The 23,561-nt window shown below is 50.3% G+C and overlaps 1 protein-coding gene across 1 annotated transcript in view; it reads right to left on the bottom strand.

Moving 5' to 3' along the window:
• Positions 1–23,561, bottom strand: part of AMHR2 (anti-Mullerian hormone receptor type 2) — a 1,019,001-nt gene that overhangs the window by 252,558 nt on the left and 742,882 nt on the right. Inside the window, exon 10 of the mRNA XM_085650742.1 lies at positions 9,317–9,456. Coding sequence (XP_085506868.1) covers positions 9,317–9,456 — 140 coding nt within the window. The remainder of the gene's footprint in view (positions 1–9,316; positions 9,457–23,561) is intronic.

Genomic DNA, 23,561 nt, shown 5'->3' with positions numbered 1-23,561 from the left:
CGGTCCCCGAGTACTCTCTGGGAGGCATATAAAACGATGGTTCGAGGGCAGATCATCTCCTCGGTGGTAAGCCATAGGAGGGCGAAACAAGCCGATCTGGACAACATTGAATCAGACCTGCGCGCTGCTACAGAGCAGCACGCGCAGCACTCGACCTTAGGGACGTCCCAGGCGCTGCGCGCCAAACAAAGTGAATTTAGGGACTACCAGTTGGGGGCGACTAGGGCACGGATCCAAGCCACGCGGCACACAGTATACGAATTAGGCGATAAGGCTAATAAACTTTTGGCCTGGCTGGATAAAAAGGAACGAGCGCAGAGAACGATAGCATGGCTGCAAGCACCAGATGACTCGTTGGTGGCTGCGCCGGAGGAAATAGTGAATATCTTAGCCGGGCATTTTAAGCAGGTATACGAATCGCAGACGACTATAGACACGTAGAGGCACAGACGTACATCCAGGATGTTAAGCTGCCTAAACTATCCCCAGAAGAAGCCCTACTCTTAGAAGCTGACCTAACGGTAGACGAGGTACAATTGGCCATTGGCTCCCTGCAATCGGGAAGGGCAGCGGGTCCTAATGGTTTGCCCATTGAACTATATACAAAGACTGCTGCCGTGACGGCTCCCTACCTTTTGAATATGTATCTCGAGAGCCTGGCGGTGGGGGAGCTTCCCCGAGATCAGCGAGTGGCCACCATAGTGGCAATCCCGAAGCCCGGAAAGCCTCCTGAGGAGTGCTACTCTTACCGCCCGATCTCCTTAATTAACGCCGAAGCCAAGATATTGGCCAAGCTACTGGCGGCACGATTGACCCCTTATCTGGCGATATTAATTCACCCAGACCAGTCTGGGTTTATGCCAAATAGGAGCACAGCTCTTAACTTGCGGCGGCTACAGGGAGTAATAGCGCGCATGTCCCACATTCAGGAACCGGCGGTTATCCTTTCTCTTGATGCGCGAATGGCGTTTGATATGGTGGAGTGGCCGTATCTTTTTGCAGTACTCAGACATTTCGGTTTGGGCCCCAAATTCTGTGCGTGGATACGGATGCTCTATGCTAACCCAATAGCGCATGTGGCGGCCAATGGGCACATATCCGGAGACTTCCCGCTGACGCGATGAACGCGCCAGGGGTGTCCACTGTCCCCGCTGCTCTTCGCATCGGTGTTGGAGCCGCTGGCGGTGTGGATCAGATGGGAACCGATGATTTGTGGGCTTCGATGGGCACCACACTGGGAAGACCGCATTTCCCTTTATCCGGATGATGTGCTGCTATACCTGGCATCCCCCGAACGCTCTATCCGAACGCTCTTAAATATCTGTGAAATATTCGGGCGGGTATCCGGATACACCATCAACTGGTCCAAATCGGTCCTATTTGTATTGCATGGTCCGACGCCGTTGCTTCCCGGGGATTGCCCGTTACAGGTCGTGGAGAAGACCTTCAAATATTTAGGTATTCATATTACATCTACACCTGAGGACTTCCAGCAAAGAAATCTTAGACCCCCCCTGGAGCGGGTTCAGCGTGATGCGAGAGTATGGCGCGGTCTGCCATTGTCAATGCTGGGACGGGCGGCACTTTTTAAAATGATGGCACTCCCACGTTTTTTGTATGTTTTGGAGAATACCCCGTTTCGAGTGCCACTGAGCTATTTTAATACAATCGCGTCGGAAGTTTCAGGTCTGATCTGGGGAAATAAACCGGAGCGCATTGGACAGGTAAAGCTGGTCAGAAGCTGGTACGACGGGGGTATAGCCCTCCCGAGTATACAACTATATTACTGGGCGGCCCAATTAAAAGTGATTAATAGCTGGATGCACGCCTCTCAAACTGACCCGGCATTCCAGGCGGATAGACAGGGCCTGGGAGAGGATGGAGTCATGTCTGTGCTGTATAATAGAACAAGATCCAAACACCTGATTGGGCCAACAGCACACACGGTACATATATGGTATGAAGCACATGCCAGGCTAGGTTGGAAGGGGGTTATTACACAAATGACTCCACTCTGGACCTCTCAGCGCCTTGGGCGGTTGAAGAATAGTAAAGGCTTTGATAAATGGGATGTGATCGGGATATCTACGGTAGGTGATCTCTGGAAAAAGGGCGCGGTAATTTCGTTTGAGCAATTACAGACCAAGTATGAACTTGCTGCATCAGAATTCTATAGATATATGCAAGTGAAGCATGCGCTACAGGCGGTTATACCTGCAGGCACCGTCCTGGCCGAGGCCACTCCCTTAGAGGATAGATTACTGACTGAATATATGCATAAAAGGGCCACTTCGTTCACCTATCGTAAGCTGGTAAATAATCTACCGGACCCTATGTTGGCGCTTAGACGGAAATGGGTCATAGATTTGGGAGAGCTGGATGAGGGAGAATGGCAGGAGGCGCTGTCGTCCCCTCGGGAGGTGGCAATAGCGGCACGCATGCGGTTGATACAACTGAAAGTGCTTCACCGTACGTACTATACCAGAGTGACCCTCTTCAAAATAGGGATGGCTGCGCATCAATTCTGTCTGAGGGAATGTGGGGAGGAGGGTACCTTTTACCACACGATATGGGAATGTCCGAAGATTAGGGCATATTGGATCAAGATAATGAGGACTATGTCGCAAACCGAGGGGGACTCATTGCTTCCAGAATCGAAACGTTGCTTATTAAACATATGGGAGCCGACTGACCTAACCCACCCGGCGCAGGATTGGGTAACACTGGGAACCATGGTTGCTAAAAGAAATATAGCAAGGAGGTGGGGGTCAAGTGAGTCTCCTACGCTGAGAGAATGGTGTAAGGATATGGATGAAGCCATGGTAGCAGAAAGGGCAGTGTATGTACATCGGGGATGCCCCCAAAAATGGGCAAGAATCTGGGGAGACTGGAACAAATTCAGGGGATATATTTGTGACCCACCACAATCGGAAGATGTCTGAAGGTCGGAATAAAAGTAATGGAAGGAAAGTGGTGGGGGCGGTGGGGGGTGCTGTAGACAAAAGATTAACGGAGTTGTGTACAAGTGGTGCTTTCGGATAGGTAAAACTATATTTGTACTGTCAATGATGTAAGTGTGTATAGATCCTGTGAATTACTGATGCCCAATGTTCTTGATAAAAAAATATTTTAAAAAAAATAATAATAATTTTAGTGTTTGTGTACATTTCGAAATGTAAATGATGTTGAGGATTCTGTTAGCAGGGAAGATAGCAGCATTAGGGGCCACTGTAAAGACGCTCATGAAGACGACCAACAACTCACTTCCTCAGTGTAATAACCGTAGTCTTTTATACTTGTTTTTCTAAAATATATTTCACTGAAGGGTTACTCATTCCGCTAACAACTGAAACCACCTAGCCCTACCCTTGATAAGTGTTTCATTCAAGCGTATTATAAAATTTCACTCAATTTATTTGTTCAGTGTTTTATTATCATTTTCATATATTGTGTTAAGTTTCATTTTTCATTTAACTTATTGGAACAAAAGATTGTTGCTCGAATATGGATTTACCTTAAACAAACAAAAGACAAAAGGCGTTTGGCAAAACAGGAACAGTTGGTTTAATATAATAGTTCAGCTTGTGTACAGTTACTGATGCGTGTCTGAGTACTGTCTCAAAGTACAATCAATCTGAGTAATGTTTTATACATTTCTTTGGGCATCATAAAGTGTTTCCATCGATCCTTTTTTTGGTACAGAATGCGGGCCTTGTCTTTGGAGTCATAAATAAGGCCATAACAAATGCAGGTGAACCTTGACCTTGCGTGGACACAATGGGGGCAAGTGGGTAATGTGACCAGATGGCGGGCAATAGGGTCGCATGATCACTGCGTATACCGTGTGTACTGTGTTCTAATTGGGTATGTGTTCCTAACTTCATGTGACATCTGACTTTATGGTGTGTTTGGGAATGCATGCACCCCTCCGGTCATGAGTGTTTTTTGGGGGCCAATCTCCCTGTACCATTGGGGTGTCGCTGTCCATATCTGTGGGAGTGACCTGTTCGCATGTTTGTCTGCCGGCTACGTGTCACCCCACCTCTGACCTGTCAAATTATGTCACTTTTATTAAATTAAGTAAACCTTCTGGCTTTTAAATGCATTATTTGACACACTTTTTTCAAAATTGTCCTGAGGTTTGAACGTGCAAGTCCCTTTTAGGAAGGCGGGCTTGCTAGCTTCAATCGAGCTATGGGCACTGTCCATCCAGAAAAAGCCAATGAGGGAAGACGTAGAAGTGGGCAGTGTCTGTTAGAGGAGAGAGTGTAACTGGTGAAGAAAGTGGGCAGGGCCTATCAAGGAAAAATTTGGGGCACCTGCACTTATTATTTTTGACAATTAAGCACCATGGGAAACAATAGCGGATCTAGGCACAGGACTCTCTTAATTCGGAGGTGATTGAACACCCTATCGGTTGTACGGGAACACTGATAATGCATTAGTTTGTGGTACTGTCTGGGCTTATATGATTATGAGAGACTTTGAATAAGCTCATGGCATGAATGGGCTTAGCATAACCGTTAATATTACATGAGCATGGCTAGTCTATTTTTTAGACATAGGACACCTGCAATGGTGGAGTACCATTTAGTAGATTGACTTACAGCGAATAAATGCTGTTGAAAGTAGGAGTAGGAAGAAAATTAGTGGAACAATAGACAAATGCTGCAAGGTAAGCTGTGGAGTACCGGACATTTAGATTTCTTCACTGTCTCCATGACGTGAAGTTTTAAGCAACGTTATAGGTGAGAACATAGGGGGCTTTTAGCCTATCCTTAAAAAAGCACTTTTAGTTTGCTTTAGCCTGTGTGACACACACTTTGTGGTTACCTCATTGACTCTCCATATCGTTGTATAGTGTAATGAAAGGAACCAGCCACAGGTACACAAATAGCTCCATCTGGGGCCTCTTTTGCAATTGAAGTACGAGTTACTTACCTTCGGTAACGATGTATCTGGTAGAGACGATTCTAGCTGCAGATTCCTTCACATAGAATTATCCCCAGGCGTGAGACTGGATCCGGAAACTTTTTGCCACAGCATCCCTGCGCACCGGGGGCCGGGAGACATCACGTTACTCCGCCCAGGCGTCGTCCGCGTACGTGACATCAGCGAGGTCACATAACATCCGCCCCGGCGCGCCCACGTCAGTTTTCTTCGGAGAAGTTTTCCGCACCACAACGTGGAACCACCAGATAAAAAACTGTGGAAGCATGGGAACAGTGTGCGAAGAGCAGAAAAATTGGAAAGAAACGGTGACTAACAACACCACCAGGGTAGTGCCAACACCGCAGAACCCAAGGGCAGGGAAAGAAGAACAAGCAGAAACCTGCGCAGTCACCCTGCCAGCACATAGACAACCTCCCATCCCTGTGCCCCGGAGGCAAGAACAGGCGTTTAAGTCATGGTACACGTAGGAAGCCCACTCCCCCCATCCTGAGCAAGGAATGGGACCAGTCCCAAGACAGACAGGGACAACAAACTTCCAAGCCACCCCAACCTAGAGGGCAACCACCCACAAGGGACAAGGGCAAGACAAGGCCCGATGACCCTTAATCAGAGGATAGCAATGGAAGGAAGGGAGGGGAGGGAGTACAGGGATAGAAAGCAATCCCCCCAAAACCCGGAGTAGCCAGAGCAGCAGGGCACCGGAGCACCGGAACCCCATCTTCCAAGGACCAAAGGAGGAATGAACCGACCCCAGACGGAGTCACCCGCAAGAACAAGGAAGGCACTCACAGAAGACACAGCCCCCCACCAGGAGGCAAGTACCGAAGACCAACCCAAGGGTCCTCGCAGAATAGGGGAGGAAGGGCGGGCCGTGAAGGAATCTGCGGCTAGAATCGTCTCTACCAGATACCTCATTACCGAAGGTAAGTAACTCGTATATCTGATAGAGACTACTAGCCGCAGATTCCTTAACGTAGAATAGATACCCTAGCAATACTCCCTGGGAAGGAGGGTCTGTGAAAGGACCCCACCAGCCAATGCAGAACAGAGGGCCCCACAGGGGACCAGAGCTGTGGACCAGGTAAAACCTAGCCACTGCCAGGCCAAGGGAACGCCCACAAGCATAACCCCACCGACCCCAAGGGGATGTAGGAGGGAAAGAAGGCTGAAGAGGCCTGTACACTCACAGCAGAGGAACCAAGGGCAAGGACTGAGAGGCCAAAGCACCCCACTCCCCTCACAAGGCAACACAGCTTCCGATAAATGCCAAGACAGGAAAGCGGAAGAAGAAGAAGAAGAAGCCTAGAGGACCCAAGGAAACTAGGGGAAAGAAGGCAAACCCACTCTAGATGGAAAGTAGCCTGCCAGCCAGAACAGTGCCAGCAGTCAAAGCCAGAAGCAAGAAGAACAGCCTGAGGCCCCAGGAAGGCCGAGTAGGCGACACCTAGCAAGGGAGAACACAGGATCATCCCAGGCCTCAAGACAGGAGCAGGGAGAGGAGGAGATGCCCGGGCCACCACTACGAGTGGCCGCGCACACGACCTCAGGAAGCAAAAGCAACCTACCTAAACGCCATGGACAACAGGCACCCGAAGGCGACCAGAACCCTCTAGCAGAGCGCAAGCCATATGACAGCTATCACTACCCCACATAGGGTACGTAAAGTCCCAAGATATGGGAACCCTCTTTGGAAGAACGTCTGCCGCAGAGGAAAAAACAAAAGAGCCACGGGGAAAGGAACACCCCCACTGAAGACTTGACAAGCAGCCCAAACAAAGCAGAAGACCCAATCTTAGAGCCAAGTCTGCGCAACAACTCCTGCAGAACCGCACACAATCAAAACAAGGGCTGTCCAGCAGCCAACAATGCCAAAGTCCCAAGAAAGGACGTAAACGGCTAGAAAACACACTGCACAGTCAGAACAGCCCAGAATCAACCCAACTCAGAAGTCACTGAGGAGGGGACGGAGGAGGAGGAGGAGGAGGAGGACGGAGCCCTGCCAAGAGCCTTTGGATGGCGGTGTCGGCCGGGGGCATGGAACAACAGGCTGCCATCAAACGGAACATCAATGAGTCGCTGCCGAATATTCTCAGGAAATACTCCATCCCGATGCCAAGCATGGCGACGGAGAGTGACTGAGGAAGCCATGGCCCGGCCCAGCAGCTCCGAGATGTCCAGAGCGGAGCGGAGAATAAACGCCGCAAGCTCCTGGCCATCCAATGCATGATGCCGTAAGTCCACCAGGCCAGACTCCTGGGATGCTGCAGATCCCAGAGACTCTGCCGAGTCCCACAAATAGGAGGAGGCCCTAGCCAGCACACACAAGGTGTTAAGGGCCCGCAGGGCTGCGCTGGTTGAGGCGAACATGTTGCATCCCCAAGAGTCCAGCCAGCGGGCCTCTCGGGACGGCAGAGTCAACAGCGGCGGCAGGGAGGGAAAAGAAGTCTGCAAAAGGGGGCTGGCGGCTGAGGGAAAGACACGCCGGGTCATGCGACGCCGGGATGTGCCGGTGCAGAAGATGCCGAGGCACCAGGTCCCCTGAGGCAGTACGCTTCCAAGCCCCCGTCAGGGAAGAAAGGAGCAAACCTTCAAAGGGAAGTAAGATTTCACTCCCACCAGAGCCCTACAATAGATGGTCCGCCGGAAAGTGAGCCACCGGATCACCCATGCGCAGGATGCCCACAGCCGTGGACACCGCGTGAGCGAAGGCCGCACCCGCCTCCGTAGGGCCCCGCTGTGGAGAAATCAGCTCCTCCGTGGGCGACGGCTGCAAACTAAGGCGGCCGTCCCCGAGGCCAAGCGGGGCGGGCAAGGGCCAGACCTGGAAGTCAGAAGGAGCTGAAGAATGAGAGACCTGCCTCTCTTCCGACGAACACCTCTGCCCCAGGAAGGGCCCTTCGACGCCGGTGAAAAAGACACCACACGGCGACCAGTCTCCAGGGAGGACGACACCAATATGCATGCCTCTGGAGAAGAAGGAGCGTCCGAAGATGAATCCGCGGTACGACCCCTGCGCGGAGCCGTAGAATCCGCTGCTTGAGGTAGGACGTCGGCACCAGCCGGTGTCGCCGGACAAGAGACCTCCAAGTCACCCCGCACCGGGGACCGGAGTGGAGACCGGAGTAGAGCTGGAGCCGCACCGGCCCCGAGGCGGTGCCGGAGTGACGCCAACCCGACCCCCGCTGAGGCAGCCACCTGCGCGGGGGAACGAGACAGGCCTGGGGAGTGGTACGAAGCCCTTCGACAGCCGCCGCCCAGAATGAGGCGAAGATCGCTCTACAACCCATGTGGCGGCACCAGGGACGATTCAACCTCCGACGAGGCAGCCATCTGTGTGGAGGGACGAGAGGGGCCCGGAGAGGGACGAGGAGGGTCCACCGACCTCTGTGGCTCCGCACGGTCCAGCTGCTGCCGGCGCAGTAGCGGCATCACCTCGGCCTTAGACAGGACCACCCTGTCAAAGGACCGAGACCGTCAGGTACGCGGACGACACCTGGGCGGAGTCGTGTGATGTCGCCCCGCCCCCGGCGCGCAGGGATGCTGTGGCAAAAAGTTTCCGGATCCAGTCTCACGCCTGGGGATAATTCTACGTGAAGGAATCTGCAGCTAGTAGTCTCTATCAGATAAGCTATGTTTGCAAAAATCTGCAAACATTTGCTTTTGAAACTGCACAGGGGATCTCAGCCACAATCTGATATAGTTCTTTTCAGAAGACAAGGAGCCTGATTCACAGAGGGACTTACGACTTGTAAAGTTACAAGTGCAGACTCGTGGCAGAATCTCTGCACTGCAGTGCCCTGTGTGGAGATTCTGCCACCAATGCGCGACACTCTGCACTTTCAACTTATACGAGTCGTAAGTCCGTTTGTGAATCGGGCCCAACATGTTCAGGGGTTGTTTAGTTTAATTACATACTCATGGAGGACAAGAGTGGATATTTCCAAGCAACAGAAGACAGTTTTCGTAATGTGTTTTCTCCATTGTTGTTTAGGGTGAACATTTATTTATCAACTGTCCAACAGAAAACCAAATCAGGTGGCCAAGCCTCCTCCTACATCATTCCTAAAGCATGGAACGACCTGCCGCTACACATAAGAGCCTCCTCCGCCTCACATCTTGAACTCTGCAAGAAGCTGAATACTTGGATTTCGAGTAGTTCCTCTCGGTGTGCCTAGATGCAAACCTGCTCAGCGCCAGGATACCCTCCTGGATGTTAGTGCACTCCACAAATCTGTACAACAGGACATAACAAGCTTGGGTGTGAGCCTCTCTTCTCCTTATGTAGTTAAAATGTCATTAAAGTATCATTTATAGGTTAAAGCATCCAAAGATTCACCAAGGTCAGCAGCCAAAGACAACCTACCTCAGGGTCTCCTTTCCAAACTTCAGGCAGCACCGGCCGTCGTCTCTCTACAAAAACCAACGCCCAGATCTCTTTGAAGTCGATATCCTGACCGGCCTCTGCTTCAAAGGCCATGCGGAATGCGGGGACTGCAGCTGTGCCTGGGGAGGGGTAAGAGACACAGAACATCCTGTGTTACACTGTTGGAAAACGAGGCAGCATCTGTGAGGCCTGCACAAATAACATGACTACATTTGTCCTTCACTGGGAACCAACCACCAAATTGTAGCGCCTGACTCTCAGAGGGTAGCGTTGCAGAGCAGTCTGAGGCTTACTCAAGGGAGGTGGTGTAGGCTAGTAATCACCATTTGCAGGTGCACAAAAATAACACTCAATAATTGATTGTCCAGTCTGTACTTTGCTTTATAAAAGTAAGAGTACATTTATTAAACACACACACCACTCAATACTATGCACCAATTTACAAATATACATAAGCTGTTGGAATTACTTTGTGACATTGCATAACATCTCCACCCCTCCCGCAGGGGGGGTGGGGTTTAGTACCACCACTCCCATGTATGCACATCAACTTGCCCCCAATTCAGTTAGTTGAACATAACCTGGAGCGAGGGCCCTGCGCACTGGCACCATCCCAGTGGCGACCCACCCCATTACCTCAACAAGCATTAAAAAGGGGTAAACCTGCCTTGGTGACACATGACCCTGACTGAGCATCTGCTACTGACCATAAAGTATGCACCTCTATATCTTAAGGGCTAGCAGTCTGGGGTCTTCACCTAAGCGCAGCAGCAAGAATACATGTTTACGCACACTTTCGAATGACAGTACTCATCACCTTGGTTGATCATTTGAATGCATTGCAATTATAGCCCCTAAAGGCATCACAGATGAAATCACAGGATTGCGCATATACAGCCAGACACCCTAGCAGGACTGTCTGGCAACATAGCCCCACTTGGCTTATGACATCTCCTTACACATGTGACTTACAGTCCCTTCAAAAGAAGTACTCCTGGCAACTACACTTCTCCTGCAGTGTGCCTCTTCACTTTAAAAGGAATCGCAGGTAAAAGCACGCTGCCTTCCCTCCTTGGTGCAGCCTGGTGCCTGGCACCCAGTGACAGCTGCTGATGGATGAGCCTGTAGCCCCTCCCATCTTCTCTTCGTGGAGAGGAGGCCATAGCTTGTGGAAGAAAGGTTATCAATCCATCCAGCTGAGGTCAGCCCTCAGCCTGGGTCTGGTCCTGGCTGGCTCACAGAAATATGACAGTTCTGGATGACCCAAAAGCAGTACAAATATGACTTTGGACTCTGCAGAATACTTATTTTCACCTCCAATACAATGGACTTTAGTGCATGTCTGGAAACTGTAGGCCTTGTGGAAGTTAATTTAGCCATGGGCCCCACATTCCCTTAGGGAAATAATGAAGTGAAAACACAGTAAAACACACTGACTTTCCCTGGCATGTTTCTTTCCAGCGTATAAAGCCTATTCCATATCACCATCCAATACTGCATAAGTCCTGCCACACCATTCACTTTGTAGCTGCTCCTGGACTGCGCACGCTAGGAATCTCCCCTGCGCAGCCCGTACACGTGTGCACACGCATGTACACATGTGTCTGCATGTAACCAGCCCGGTGTCCCTTACTCCAGCTGCTGCGCAGTGGCCTGGTCAAGCCAGGGGAACACCAGTAAAATCCCCATGCAGTCTCTTACATCCTGAGTTCACTGTGGGTGAGTCCCAACTTATGAGACTCCCCCACAGTAAAAGCTCAACAATTAGGTGCTCAAAAATAAAAAAATCCGGACGGCCCATAGTGTCAGAACCACCTTCTAACACACGCCGCGCCCAGCTGATTCCTACAGGGAAGAAGTAGCCACTCTACAGGGGTACACTTCCCGTAGTCAGCGATAACTAGTTATAAGGGGTTCTGACCAGACCCCCCTTACTGACCAGTTATCCGCTTAGACCACCTACTCCTCCCATCCATGAAATCTCCACCCATGACAGGGATCCCAGACTACCCTAAGAACCCTCTGGGCTCTAGGTTTGATACCTCTAGGTCACTCATGGTCTACATGGACTCAGCCTAACTTTGCCCTTGGGCATGCAACACTATGCCTACCACTTCTCCGGACAAGGGTTCAGTGCCTCAGCACCGATGCGGTCTTCTGGGATAGGTCTAAATCCCATCCCCTGGGTCACTAGCTGGTCTCCCTTCCAGAGTTTGTTCCAACCAGTACCCTCTCTCCGTTTGGTCCTTGCACCCCAAAGATGCAATCTCTCTGGACCCTCACCCTCAGCCTGCCGCTGAGGTCATTCTGCTGCCACCACCCTTTCGGGATGACTGTCTTCCCTAAAGAAAGCACAGCCACTTGTGCTTCCCGACACAGAAAAGCACCCTTTGGCCACTGGCCTGGCTCCTTGATAGGACCTCAGACCGGCCTCACCACCACACTGGCAGTGCCAGGGAGGAACACTGAGGGTGCCTCATCAGACATCCTACAGCTCATTCCCCCCGTCAGTAGCTCCACCGGGCAACTACCCCGGGAACCTAGACCCCTTCCTTGTTCTCCGCTGCGAGAACAGGGCCTATGTACCCTTCCCTCCGAGAGGTGCGCTCTCCTCCCGGAGTACCCTTAGAGAGCCTGTGGGTCCCGAGTTAGCTAGACCCAGGCCCACCTCTCATGGCTCTCCCCGGTCTCCCTGCAGCGCCTTGGGAGACCGCCCAGGGACCTACATGGTCCCTGGATGGCCTGCACCACCCTTTATGAAGAGCAGGGTCCCTTCACTTAAGATAGGCCCCACCTGCCTTCAGGGTAGTACTACCACTCTCAGCCAGGGACCCTAAAGATCCCGGCTAGGCCTGCACCACCCCTTCATGAAACACAGGGTCCCTTCACTTAAGATAGGCCCCACCTGGCTTCAGGGCGGTACTACCTCCATCAGCCAGGGACCCTAAAGATCCTGGCTAGGCCTGCACCACCCCTTCGCGAAACACAGGGTCCCTTCACTTAAGATAGGCCCCACCTGTGTTCAGGGTGGTACTACCTGACAGAAGTCCACCTCCTGCCTCCAGCTGGGGGAACACCCCCATGCTCTTGGTCCTTGGGTCCAAGTCCCACAGGACCTACCTGACTGGTTACCGGCTAGGCCTCGCCCCAGCCACCACTTCAGGTTCCCTCCACCAGCACCTGGTCCTGGGGTTCAAGTCCCACCGGACCTACCGGACTGGTCACCGGCCACCCGACCCCGACACCTCAGGATCCACCACTAACCCTTCCCCTGGAAACTAGGGAGCACATCGCCCCCACTCAGATCTCCACTGGGTCAGTTACCTAGCCCACCTAGGGTACCTAGGGGCTACCACTACACACCATCACTCAAGAACTCCCCTCCTTGGGGGCCACCCACTACCAGGGGCCACCCCTGGGTTGCTCACCTCCCCACCAGTTAACCTGGGGGACCTGCCTGACACTCAACTCTACCACACCCTCCTCCCACTGTGGGAAAAGTTTCTTGGGGTCCCCCACCATGGGAACCCCTGGGGCGCTACTACCCGGGGTAAAGAAACCTCCTGCCCCACCCTTCCAGTGGTTTTGGCCTGCGCCATTAGCAAGAAACTTCCAGTGGGGGAAGGATATCTGGGGCCCCTCCTGTGGAAACCCTCCCTGCCCTTAAAAAGCGCGGGAACCTCCCAGGACCCCTACTTCTCCTGTCCCCCTTGAAGGTCAATCCACCCCTACACCCCCACCTGTGATGTAGGTATCAGTTGCTGTCCCTATCTCTTGAGGAGACACCCTCCTCATGCAGGTGTAGTGTATGTAGTGTTAGGGTTCAAAGGTGTACAATATGGCTTAGAACATTTGTATGCAATCATTTCCTGGAAAGCACCATCCCGCTAGCACATTATAATCAACATAGCACGGTCATATCAATACAGCTTACATTTAAACCATAATAACTTCACATGACACATATGGGCGCTGGGCTTTCCTTTCCCATACCTTTAGTTCACATAACCAAAACTTTGAACCTTTCTCAGAGCCTTGCGCTCTTCCATTTGCTCATTGCTGCATAGGTAATGTGTGGCAAAACTGGACTTATCAAATGCTATAAATGCACACCAGAATGGGATACTATGTTTCCCGCCGCTAGACACCAATTTTGGAAAACGAGGCAGCATTTGTGAGGCCTGCACAAATAACATGACTACATTTGTCCTTCACTGGGAACCAACCACCCAATTGTAGCGCCTGACTCTCAGAGGGTAGCGTTGCGGAGCAGTCTGAGGCTTACTCAAGGGAGGTGGTGTGGGCTAGTAATCGCCATTTGCAGGTGCACAAAAATAACACTCAATAAATGATTGTCCAGTCTGCACCAAAATGGCAGATTTCTTCGTGCTGGGAAGACTGGGCCTCTCCAACAGCTCCCCCAGCACCTGCTCCAACAGCTCCCCCAGCACCATTTCACAAGTGAGGGTGACCCCCTCCTCTGACCTCTGGGACTCTGAGAGCGTAGATTCTGCAGTGTGCTGTCTTCACTGGCTCCCTGTGCCAGCCTTTCGCCAGGCTCTCTTTCTGGGCCCCTCTTGTCCCTGCGCAGAGGCCCCTGTTTCTGTGCACCAGTCCTGGGCTCTTCTTCTGGTGCTGATAGGGTCCTGGGGGCAGTCAGGGGGTCTCTCCTTCCAACTGCCCATTGCGCCAGGCTCCAGCACCTTCAGCCTCAGCCGAGCACACACCCCAGAGAGCTTCTCTTCCTGTGCAGGCACTTTTTAAAAGTTGAGTAGGGGGCTGGCAGGAAGTCTCTGTTGGTCCTATCAAACAGCGACACATCACGTCCCTGCCCCTGCTCCCTCCTTCTTGTCCAGCCTCTGGGTTTGTTAAAAATGGTGTCATCCAGTGTCTCTGAAGCCCCTTTCGCCCACACTGCCTTCCCTCCTTGGTGCAGCCTGGTGCCTGGCACCCAGTGACAGCTGCTGATGGATGAGCCTGTAGCCCCTCCCATCTTCTCTTCGTGGAGAGGAGGCCCTAGCTTGTGGAAGAAAGGTTATCAATCCATCCAGCTGAGGTCAGCCCTCAGCCAGGGTCTGGTCCTGGCTGGCTCACAGAAATATGACAGTTCTGGATGACCCAAAAGCAGTACAAATATGACTTTGGACTCTGCAGAATACTTCTTTTCACCTCCAATACAATGGACTTTAGTGCATGTCTGGAAACTGTAGGCCTTGTGGAAGTTAATTTAGCCATGGGTCCCACATTCCCTTAGGGAAATAATGAAGTGAAAACACAGTAGAACACACTGACTTTCCCTGGCATGTTTCTTTCCAGCGTATAAAGCCTATTCCATATCACCATCCAATACTGCATAAGTCCTGCCACACCATTCACTTTGTTGCTGCTCCTGGACTGCACACGCTAGGAATCTCCCCTGCGCAGCCCGTACACGTGTGCACACGCATGTACACATGTGTCTGCATGTAACCAGCCCGGTGTCCCTTACTCCAGCTGCTGCGCAGTGGCCTGGTCAAGCCAGGGGAACACCAGTAAAATCCCCATGCAGTCTCTTACATCCTGAGTTCACTGTGGGTGAGTCCCAACTTATGAGGCTCCCCCACAGTAAAAGCTCAACAATTAGGTGCTCAAAAATCAAAACATCCGTGCGGCCCATAGTGTCAGAACCACCTTCTAACACACACTCTATAATATTTCAGATTATCAACAAGAAAATGAGAGTGATAGGACGCTGCAATGCTGCTATAAATACCTACTTCCACAATCTGGCTGAGTGAGACGTTACCCTTTCATCTCACATTTCCTACTAACTTCTCAAATCTGCAAGTACACCATGTTTTTATAGGTTTATTCACTTTCATTGTTAACTTTGGTGTTGCAACCTGGTCCTAATCCAAGGCTGTAAATGCAGGAGATTTAAACCGGATAGAATAGGACAGAACAGCTTCGTATTGATCATAAATTAATTTCACAGATTCTTCCTAGCCTAATAAGATTTGCTCATAGTTTCATCTTTATCAAAAAATCTCTCTATTTCGTCTCTTTAGATGAAATAATGGCTTCTCCAATTGTCCCAGTCAGGCAGTCATAATGAGTGGCCCACAAAGTGAGCTGGTATTTCCCCAACCTGACATTTGCTACTAACAGTGGTATCAATACCTCTGGAATTGGGTCAAATCAAATCTCTAATAGAGAGTTACTGGGGGAATCATTAATTTGGGTCAGCATCCTCATAACTCAGCACTTCCCTTTGCACTTTCTCTTGGAGATTAAGGCTGCCCTCTGCAGCTGAAATTTAAGTTTGAAAGTAGAGATCCACGTTGTTACCGCTTATCTCACAATTGTAAATGCTGTTTCTAACACCATTGGCATTAAGAGGCCACGGGTAATGAGCTTCTACGAGTCCACAAGACATGAAGCTGGGCAAGTGCGGCCAAAAGCGATTGAGCTGTTCATATAGGATCGGCACCAGTTGTAGCCAGGGCCATCTATAACTAAGTCAAATGGTAACAATACCATAACTGTGGGTACATGATCAGGGGTCACCTAGCGGTTGTTCTCACACCACGCCTGCATAAGCATATTGAGGTCATGTCCGGGGGACGGGTAGCAGCGCTCGTTGTCGTAGCTGTGCGAACTAGCAGCAACAGGAATTACTATCCTCTTTTCTCACAAAGGCTGCCAGAATGGATGCCCGATCATCCACGGTTGGGTGACGTCGCAGATCTCTTCCTTCCTTCAATCCCTTGTCTCTTAAATGTGGATTCCTCCACTAGTGCCTAGTATTCGACCTCTCTCTTCCACCTACAGTTGGGGGGTCCCCCGAGGGACCTCGAGTGCATGGTGAGGGTCTACCTGGAAGGAAACAGGGCCATTCTCAAGAATCTAGTGGGCTTTCACCTTTGAGGTGGAAGACAGTCCTAAAAGATACACCTCCATCTTCCATATGTGCGTTCTAGGTCTGCCATCAGGCCCTGCCAGTACCGTGTTATCCCTGAGCAAGACCAGGTCATGTGTATAAGTCGATGTCTAGTTCAGTGCATCTGGGACATTTTGTGTCAGCTGTGCACTGTATCGGGTTGAGCTTGTGTGAAGTGAGATATATCGGGTGAAGTTAATTAAACTGGGTGTAGCAGAATCTGGTGGTGTTGTGTGACGCAGTATGGTCATGTTCCAGTACCCTGGCCCATTCTTTGTTGTGTAACACCCGGTTCAATGCATTTTCCCACTGTCGTCTGAGCAGCGATAAATCTGCCTGGATCTGAAGAAGGGCCGATTTATAGAGCCAGGAAACCACCTCCCTGCCAACCCCGAATGTGAGGACAATTTGTAATACTCCGTGTGTAAGTGGTTCGGTCTGTCCTGCCTGCTATTATTCATGTATTACCCAGGTGACTGCAGCATACATTAGGAATTGTGAGGTGGGTAATCCAGAATCTGCTAGAAGCAACTCTAGCAATCTTAGGGGCATATTTACAAGGGCATTATCTCCGCTTTTTTGGCTTACAAAACCAAAAAAGCGGAGATAAAACCAGCGCCCTATTTACAAGAGGGTGCTAACATGCATAATCGCATGTTAGCACCCATTTTCCCAACGCCTCACTTTGCATCTCCAATGAGAAGCAGAGTGGGCGTTACTGGGCATACCCAAGATGGACTACCTTGCAAATATCGCTGATGTTTACATCGCGATATTTACAAGGCAGCCCACATGATTTTAGCACACATTAGATTTTGTCGAAAACTGCGGTTTTCGCCAAAACCTAACGTCTACTAAAATCCTGATTTAGCCATCCCTAACATAGGGGGTGGATTATGCTGATACAACCCTGTGGGTCGTATCAGCAAGGTTAAAACCAGCGATGTTCCCTGTAAAAGGGCGATAAACTCGCTATCTCTGGAATTTGTATCGCCCTGGAGTAACGCGTTGTTAATAACGCGCTACCAGGGCGATAAATACCAGAGATAGCCTGCGATAACATAATTATCGCTAAGCACGGCCAGCGATAATTATCGCTGGCCGTTGTTAATATGCCCCTTAGTCTGCCCTCGTCAAAACAGTTGCTGACAGATCTGCAGCTGTCCAGGTGCTTAATCTCCGTATTGTGAGGTGACTGTCCTGGAAGTTGGGAGGCCAACCAGTGGTAACAATGGGGAGTATGGACGGGGGTGACCCGCAAGCCAGATGAATTTCCCCAAGCACCCTATGGTTATTCAGAATAGTTAGGGGAGTGGGCCCGATGGGGATGATCCCCCAGGAGGAGGAATTCTAGTGTTCCCTCTGTGTGACGGGTGCCGTAACATCCCAGTTCTTCCCGATTTAGTACGGCGAGCCATCGGGCCAGTCATTGCACCCAAGCCATTAGGTGGAACAACTCGAAGTTTAGGACTTCCATACCGCCCTCTCTACTGGGGCGTTGAAGGATGCGTAAAGAGGTTCCACACATGCCTCCGTCAAAATGTAGTTCATGTATCAGGGTATCCAAGGATCAGAACCAGGATCAGGGCATCCAGAGAGGGAGGATAAAAACAAAATACAGTACCCTGGGCAGGATGATCATTTCAGTGAGCGCTATTGATGAGAAGTGCAGTGTGCGCCCAAATGCAACACTACCTCTTAGCGAGAAGAGCACCCCACCCAGGTTTCCTTCCTGGCTATCTACATCTTTGTGAAAAACTTTAACCTCGAGGTATGGAACATCTGGGGTTCCCGTCGGATACCCCGATTTCGGACCACCTGCAGGGTTTTTCTATGATCACTGCACACTAGGAATGCACATCTCTTCTCCAAGTTAGTGAGGAAGCCCATTGCCTCCCCCACCAGGTGGAGCATAGAGGCCCCCCCCATGGTACTCCTGTCTCTGTGTCTCAAAGGAACAAGAGCATATCATTGTCGCACAAGGAGATATTATGTTCCCTGTCATGCAGCCTTTGGGTGACCCCAGCTAAGGGCTGAATGGTCAACTCAAACTGTAGGGGGAACAGAGGATATCCCTGTCTGGTGCCTGTTCAAATCTCGAAGGATTCTGAAATATTTTACTCTTGCCTATGCTCTGTTATACAGCAGTGTGATCCCTTTATTTCAATCGGGTCCTAGGTTTATGCGTTGCATTGCACTGTGCGTGTATCGCCAGTGTAGCATATCGAGCTCCATTTGTCAGTTGATTGAGAGGACAACAGTGTCCGAGAGGCCCTTCAGGGAGGTCCCATCTAACACCCGGTGAAGGTGTCTGATTTTTAAGGAAGTATGCTAGTGTGGGATAAATCTATTTTGGTCTGTATGTGCCAATAGGTGTTGGTGGGGTTATAGGATTGCAGGCCAGGATTTTACTAAGAACTTTATAGTCAGTGTTTAACATCAACAGAGGGTGGAAGGAGGAGTTCTCCTCCAGGTTCTTACACAATTTTGGTAGGGATATCAGTAAAGCTTCTTGGCAGGATAGGTGTAGAGTACCTTTCTCCCAAGCCTCCATGTACAGCTTTACCAGATGTGGAGCAAGGAGAGAGGCAAAAGCCTGGCAAACATCTGCAGGAACCGTCTACCCATAGGGTTCTCCAAGGGCCAAAACTTTGATGGCTCCTCTGATTTCTTGTTCCGTGATCTGTCGCCTAAGCGAATGTCGTACATCGTCTGAGCGCATGGGTAGAGTTGCCCTGTCCAGGAATCTGTTAATGATATCATCCTCTGCCAGACAGAACTCACTGTACACATCTCTGTAGTGTTGTATGAATATGTAGGGCATGTCAGTCTGTGTGTGATTCAACGTTCCATCATTAGTGTGGTGCACCCGCACTGTACGGTTGTGGTGCTCCGAGGTGATGAGCCATGCTAGAAGTTGCCCTACTTTGCCCCCCTCAGTGTACATCTTAGTCACTTATTCCCTCTACAAAAAGAGACTTAGTCTCAATAACGCTTGAGAGTGCTGTTTCTGCGCATCTAAGAGTAACAGGCAAGGGGTAGTATCCAGCAGAGGACAGGCCTCCAGATCTAAAAGGGTGTGTATAACTGAGATAGTTCTGACTCCAGGGATTTGTGGACCCCATCTGTTTACCAAGTGGACCCCAATCACTAATTTGAATGCCTTGCAAATCGTGAATGTGGGTGCAGAGCAAGCATTGTGTTGGAAGCGTTCTATGATGGCCTCCCCCAATGAGTCCCTACAGACAGGGTCATGAAACAGCTCAGGATGAAGTAGGAATCTGAGCGAGTCTCTTTCCCCAGCCTAGGCACATCAGGAGTGATTTGTGGTCTGAGAATGCATGGGTTAGCGCTCTATCTGGGTAGTAACCAATCCCATAGTCGGGGAAACCCGTATCGTGTCCCTCTTAACATGTAAGTCATGTATCAGGGAGTAAAACAAAGACTTATATCTGTGTCTCCAGAGATCTCGGAGGTCCCAGTTCTCCATCCACTCCTGAAAGTAGCTAGCCAGCCTTTGGGTCAGGCAGTCAAGAATTGGAGGAGTGGATAGATCGAGTGAAATGTCTGCTACGCAGTTATATTCTCTGCCTCCTAGTATCGATGCCAAAGACTCCAGGAACAGAAAGTGGTTAAGGGTGGGGGCATATATACAATCAAACATTAGTGGCCTAGGCCTACCATCTAAGGTACCCTGAATGAACACTTATCTGCCTTCTTTGTCTACCTTCAGCAAGGTGCAGCTAAACGGGACCCCCACCGGATCCAGATAAGATTTCCCCGGGGAAAGAGGAGGCACTGGTTGTGTAGACCTGATCTCTTCATCTACGCTGTAGATTAAAGACCTCAGATCCCACCAAGTGACTTTCTGGAGTAGAGCAAATTCACCATTGCTCCTTTTCAAGTAGGAATATATGAGGTGTTGTTACAAGCAGAAAGCATGCCTCTGATATTCCATGTGAGGATGGTATAGTTAGGTACCAGGGATGCCGTATTTAAGTCTGAACAGTTGACAAGGCCCTGTCAACCGACCCCATGTGGATAGGACCACAGTCAGCTTGTGTGAGAGAGTTGACCTCTGACTGTCGCGATGGGTAGGAGACCCTAGAAAGCATGTCAACCTAAACATCATGTGCAGGGCCGGACTGGACGTAGCGGGCACCGGGCAATCCCCCGGTGCGCCGCACGGGTGGGGGCCAGTTTTGGGACCCTGGGGGCCGTTTTTGTTACAGGGCCGTTTTTGCAGCATAGCTGCAAAATCGGCTCTGTAACAAAATCGGCAAAAACCGGTCCTGGCAAAGGGCTCGGCGGCACCCCCAAGCCTCGAGGGGGCGGCCAAGCACTTTGCCAGGGCTGGTTTTGGTTCCCAGTCCGGTCCTGATCATGTGCCCTTCCAACATGTACAAAAAATCCCCACCTCTCACCTCCCAGGGCGTACTGACAACAATCAGGTGCCCAAAACCCCATCAAAACAGTAACCTGGGTGTAATAGTGCTCAAAAGGCAAAGGGGAGAGGGGTGGCCAATCTCTGTGCACTCATATGTGCGGGCTGCCTTCTGCTCACCATCTCGGTCCTTAGCTCAAGTACGATGACCTGCATCAACTGTTACTCTGGAGAAATAGACCAAGAGATCTGTGGACCATCTTGTCCTCTATGGCCCCAAACTGGTGCCAACAAGGTGTGACTGGAGGAAGTGGGTCAGAAATCATCAATTGTGTGGAGCCAGGCACAGACCCTGGGTAGGACCCTCCAAGAACAAATTACTGTCAGTACCGGCACAGGATGAGTCCGAAAGGCTCTCCCTTGATGGTGTGCGAACAGGTCACGTTTTGCCTCCACGAATGAGGTTTTTTTCCAATGGACCACCGACATGTAGTCCAGGAAGATAGCGTTCAGGTTATTTTCGACCCACATCAAGGCCATATATTGAGCAGCACGTAGTAGGTTGTTTCTGTCCCTGTAGTTGAACAGTCTAGCGACCAAGTGGGCACAGAGGTGCATACGTGGTGAGGATTGCGCCGGCACCTGGTATGCCTTCTCCAGATCAAAGAATTGGAAAAGTCTCTTTGGGGCCACTACAGTGCAGAACCGTGTTACGAGATAGTCCATCATGTTGCTGTTTTTGAGCCCCTTGGGGAAACCCACCACTCATAATAATAATAATAATAAGGCATTTATTAAGCGCGCAGCTACCCCAACGGGGTGTCCCGGCGCTATAACAGACAGAGAGCGGGGCAAAGCAAGAGCAATGACTAATCCTGGCGGCTGAATAGCCAGGTCTTGAGAGACTTACGAAACTCAAGTTCTGACTGAATCAGGCGCAAATGAAGGGGAAGATTGTTCCAACATTGAGTGGCGCCCACCTCAAATGATTTCCCTCCTGATCTGTCTTTTTGAAACCTGGAGGTGACAAGCAGATGTTTAGTGTTGGACCGTAAGGATCTGGAATGACAATAAGGACGAAGTCTCCTCCTAAGGTAAGCCGGTCCTAGACCTTTGCCAGCCCGAAAAGCTAGTGTCCGAGCCTTAAACTCAATTTGCTTGGCAATGGGTAGCCAGTGCAGTTGTCGTAGAAAGGGGAAGATGTGTTGTCTGAGCGGAACGCCGCAGACTAAAGGGGCCGCAGCGTTTTGTACCGTCTGGAGTCTGCGGAGCAAGCCTAAAGAAAGACCCAGATATAATCCATTCGCGTAGTCCAGGTGTGAAGTTATCAGAGCATGGACCACAGTTTTTCGAGTAGCGTTAGGCAGATAGTTAATGAATTTTCTGATAGTTTTGATTTTGCCAAAGCAGGCAGCAGAAACTGTTTGAACCTGCACGGCAAGGGATAGATGTTTGTCCCATCTAACGCCCAAATTCTTAACCGAGTCCTTGGGAAGAGGGGCAGTGCCTAGTTCCTCAGGCCACCACAAATTAGAGGAGAGAGGAGAAGGTAGGTTGAAAAATAAGATCTCGGTCTTATCTGCATTGAGTTTCAAGAAATTGCGGTCCATCTAGGCCGCAATATTCTTAAGACACACTTTAAGGGGATCAAAAGTGGCGGCAGATACATCATTAAAGGTGAACAGTAGCTGAGTGTCATCAGCATATGATGTAATTTTGATCCCAGTTTTCGAGATCATCTCAGTCAGCGGGGTTAAATAAACATTAAAAAGAAGCGGGCTCAGGGCTGAGCCCTGGGGCACACCCCATTTAAGAGGTTTAACAGGAGACATAAAGGGTCCTGTTCTTTGCAGTCGGAGATGAAAGATGTTAACCAGGTCAATACTGTGCCATGAACTCCTATGGACTTTAGACGGTTCAGGAGGATGGGATGGGAGACGGTGTCAAATGCTGCAGGCAAGTCTAACAGCACTAACACCGCCTTAGAGCCTAAATCTACCGCCCAGCGTATCGAGTCCGCCATTTCAATTAGGGCTGATTCCGTACTATATCCGGAACGAAACCCAGATTGAGAGCCATGGAGAAGGCCCTTTGTCTCAATGAAACCGACCAATTGCTGATAAACTAGCTTCTCCAAGACCTTCACAGGAGAGGGTAATAGAGAGATGGGTCTATAGTTACAGGGGGCTTCTGGATCTGCGTTGGCTTTTTTTAGGATGGGTAGGAGAAGAGCATGTTTCCAAGCTGCCGGGTAAATGCCCAGTCTAAGCGATAGATTCCAAATGGAGTTTAGGTGCGGGTTGAGGAATCCCGCAAGGGCGTTATATTGTTTAGCTGGCCAAGGGTCACTTGGGGAACCAGATTTGCACTTCTGCAGTTCCAGGAGTGAGGTTTCCTCTGAAATTTCCGTGAACTCTGAGAGCACGGAACTAGAAGCTTGCACCAGAACATGGTCCTCAGAAGTCTGGGGATCTTCCTGTGGCTCAGGAAAGGAGGCATAGATCAACGCGATTTTATCCTCAAAGAACTCAGAGAGTTTGTCGCATAAGCTTTGTGAGGGGGGGGGGGTGAGTGTGAGTAAGAGCCAGTGGATCAGTGAAGGATTTAACAATTTAAAAAATCTCCCTGGACGAGTTCTTAGCATTATTAATTCTATCAGCTAAAAAATCTCTTTATTTTTTGTGAGCAATCTGCGATATTCTTTAAGAGCCGCACGAAAACCAGACTTACTTTCTGCAGAGTACGTAAGTCTCCAGCTTTGTTCAAGTATATTACATTCTGACTTTTTTAGTCTAAGCTCCTCAGAATACCACGGTGCGGAAGGGGAAGATCTAGGGGATTTTACTGCTTTCAGAGGAGCCAGGGAATCAAGCGCGCCGCCGATCCATTTATTCAGGTTCAAAATACTGACCTCAAGATTG

This window comes from Triturus cristatus, chromosome 4_1 (assembly GCF_964204655.1).
Source record: "Triturus cristatus chromosome 4_1, aTriCri1.1, whole genome shotgun sequence".
Taxonomy (NCBI): Eukaryota; Metazoa; Chordata; class Amphibia; order Caudata; family Salamandridae; genus Triturus; species Triturus cristatus.
This window is presented reverse-complemented; position numbering and strand designations above follow the sequence as displayed.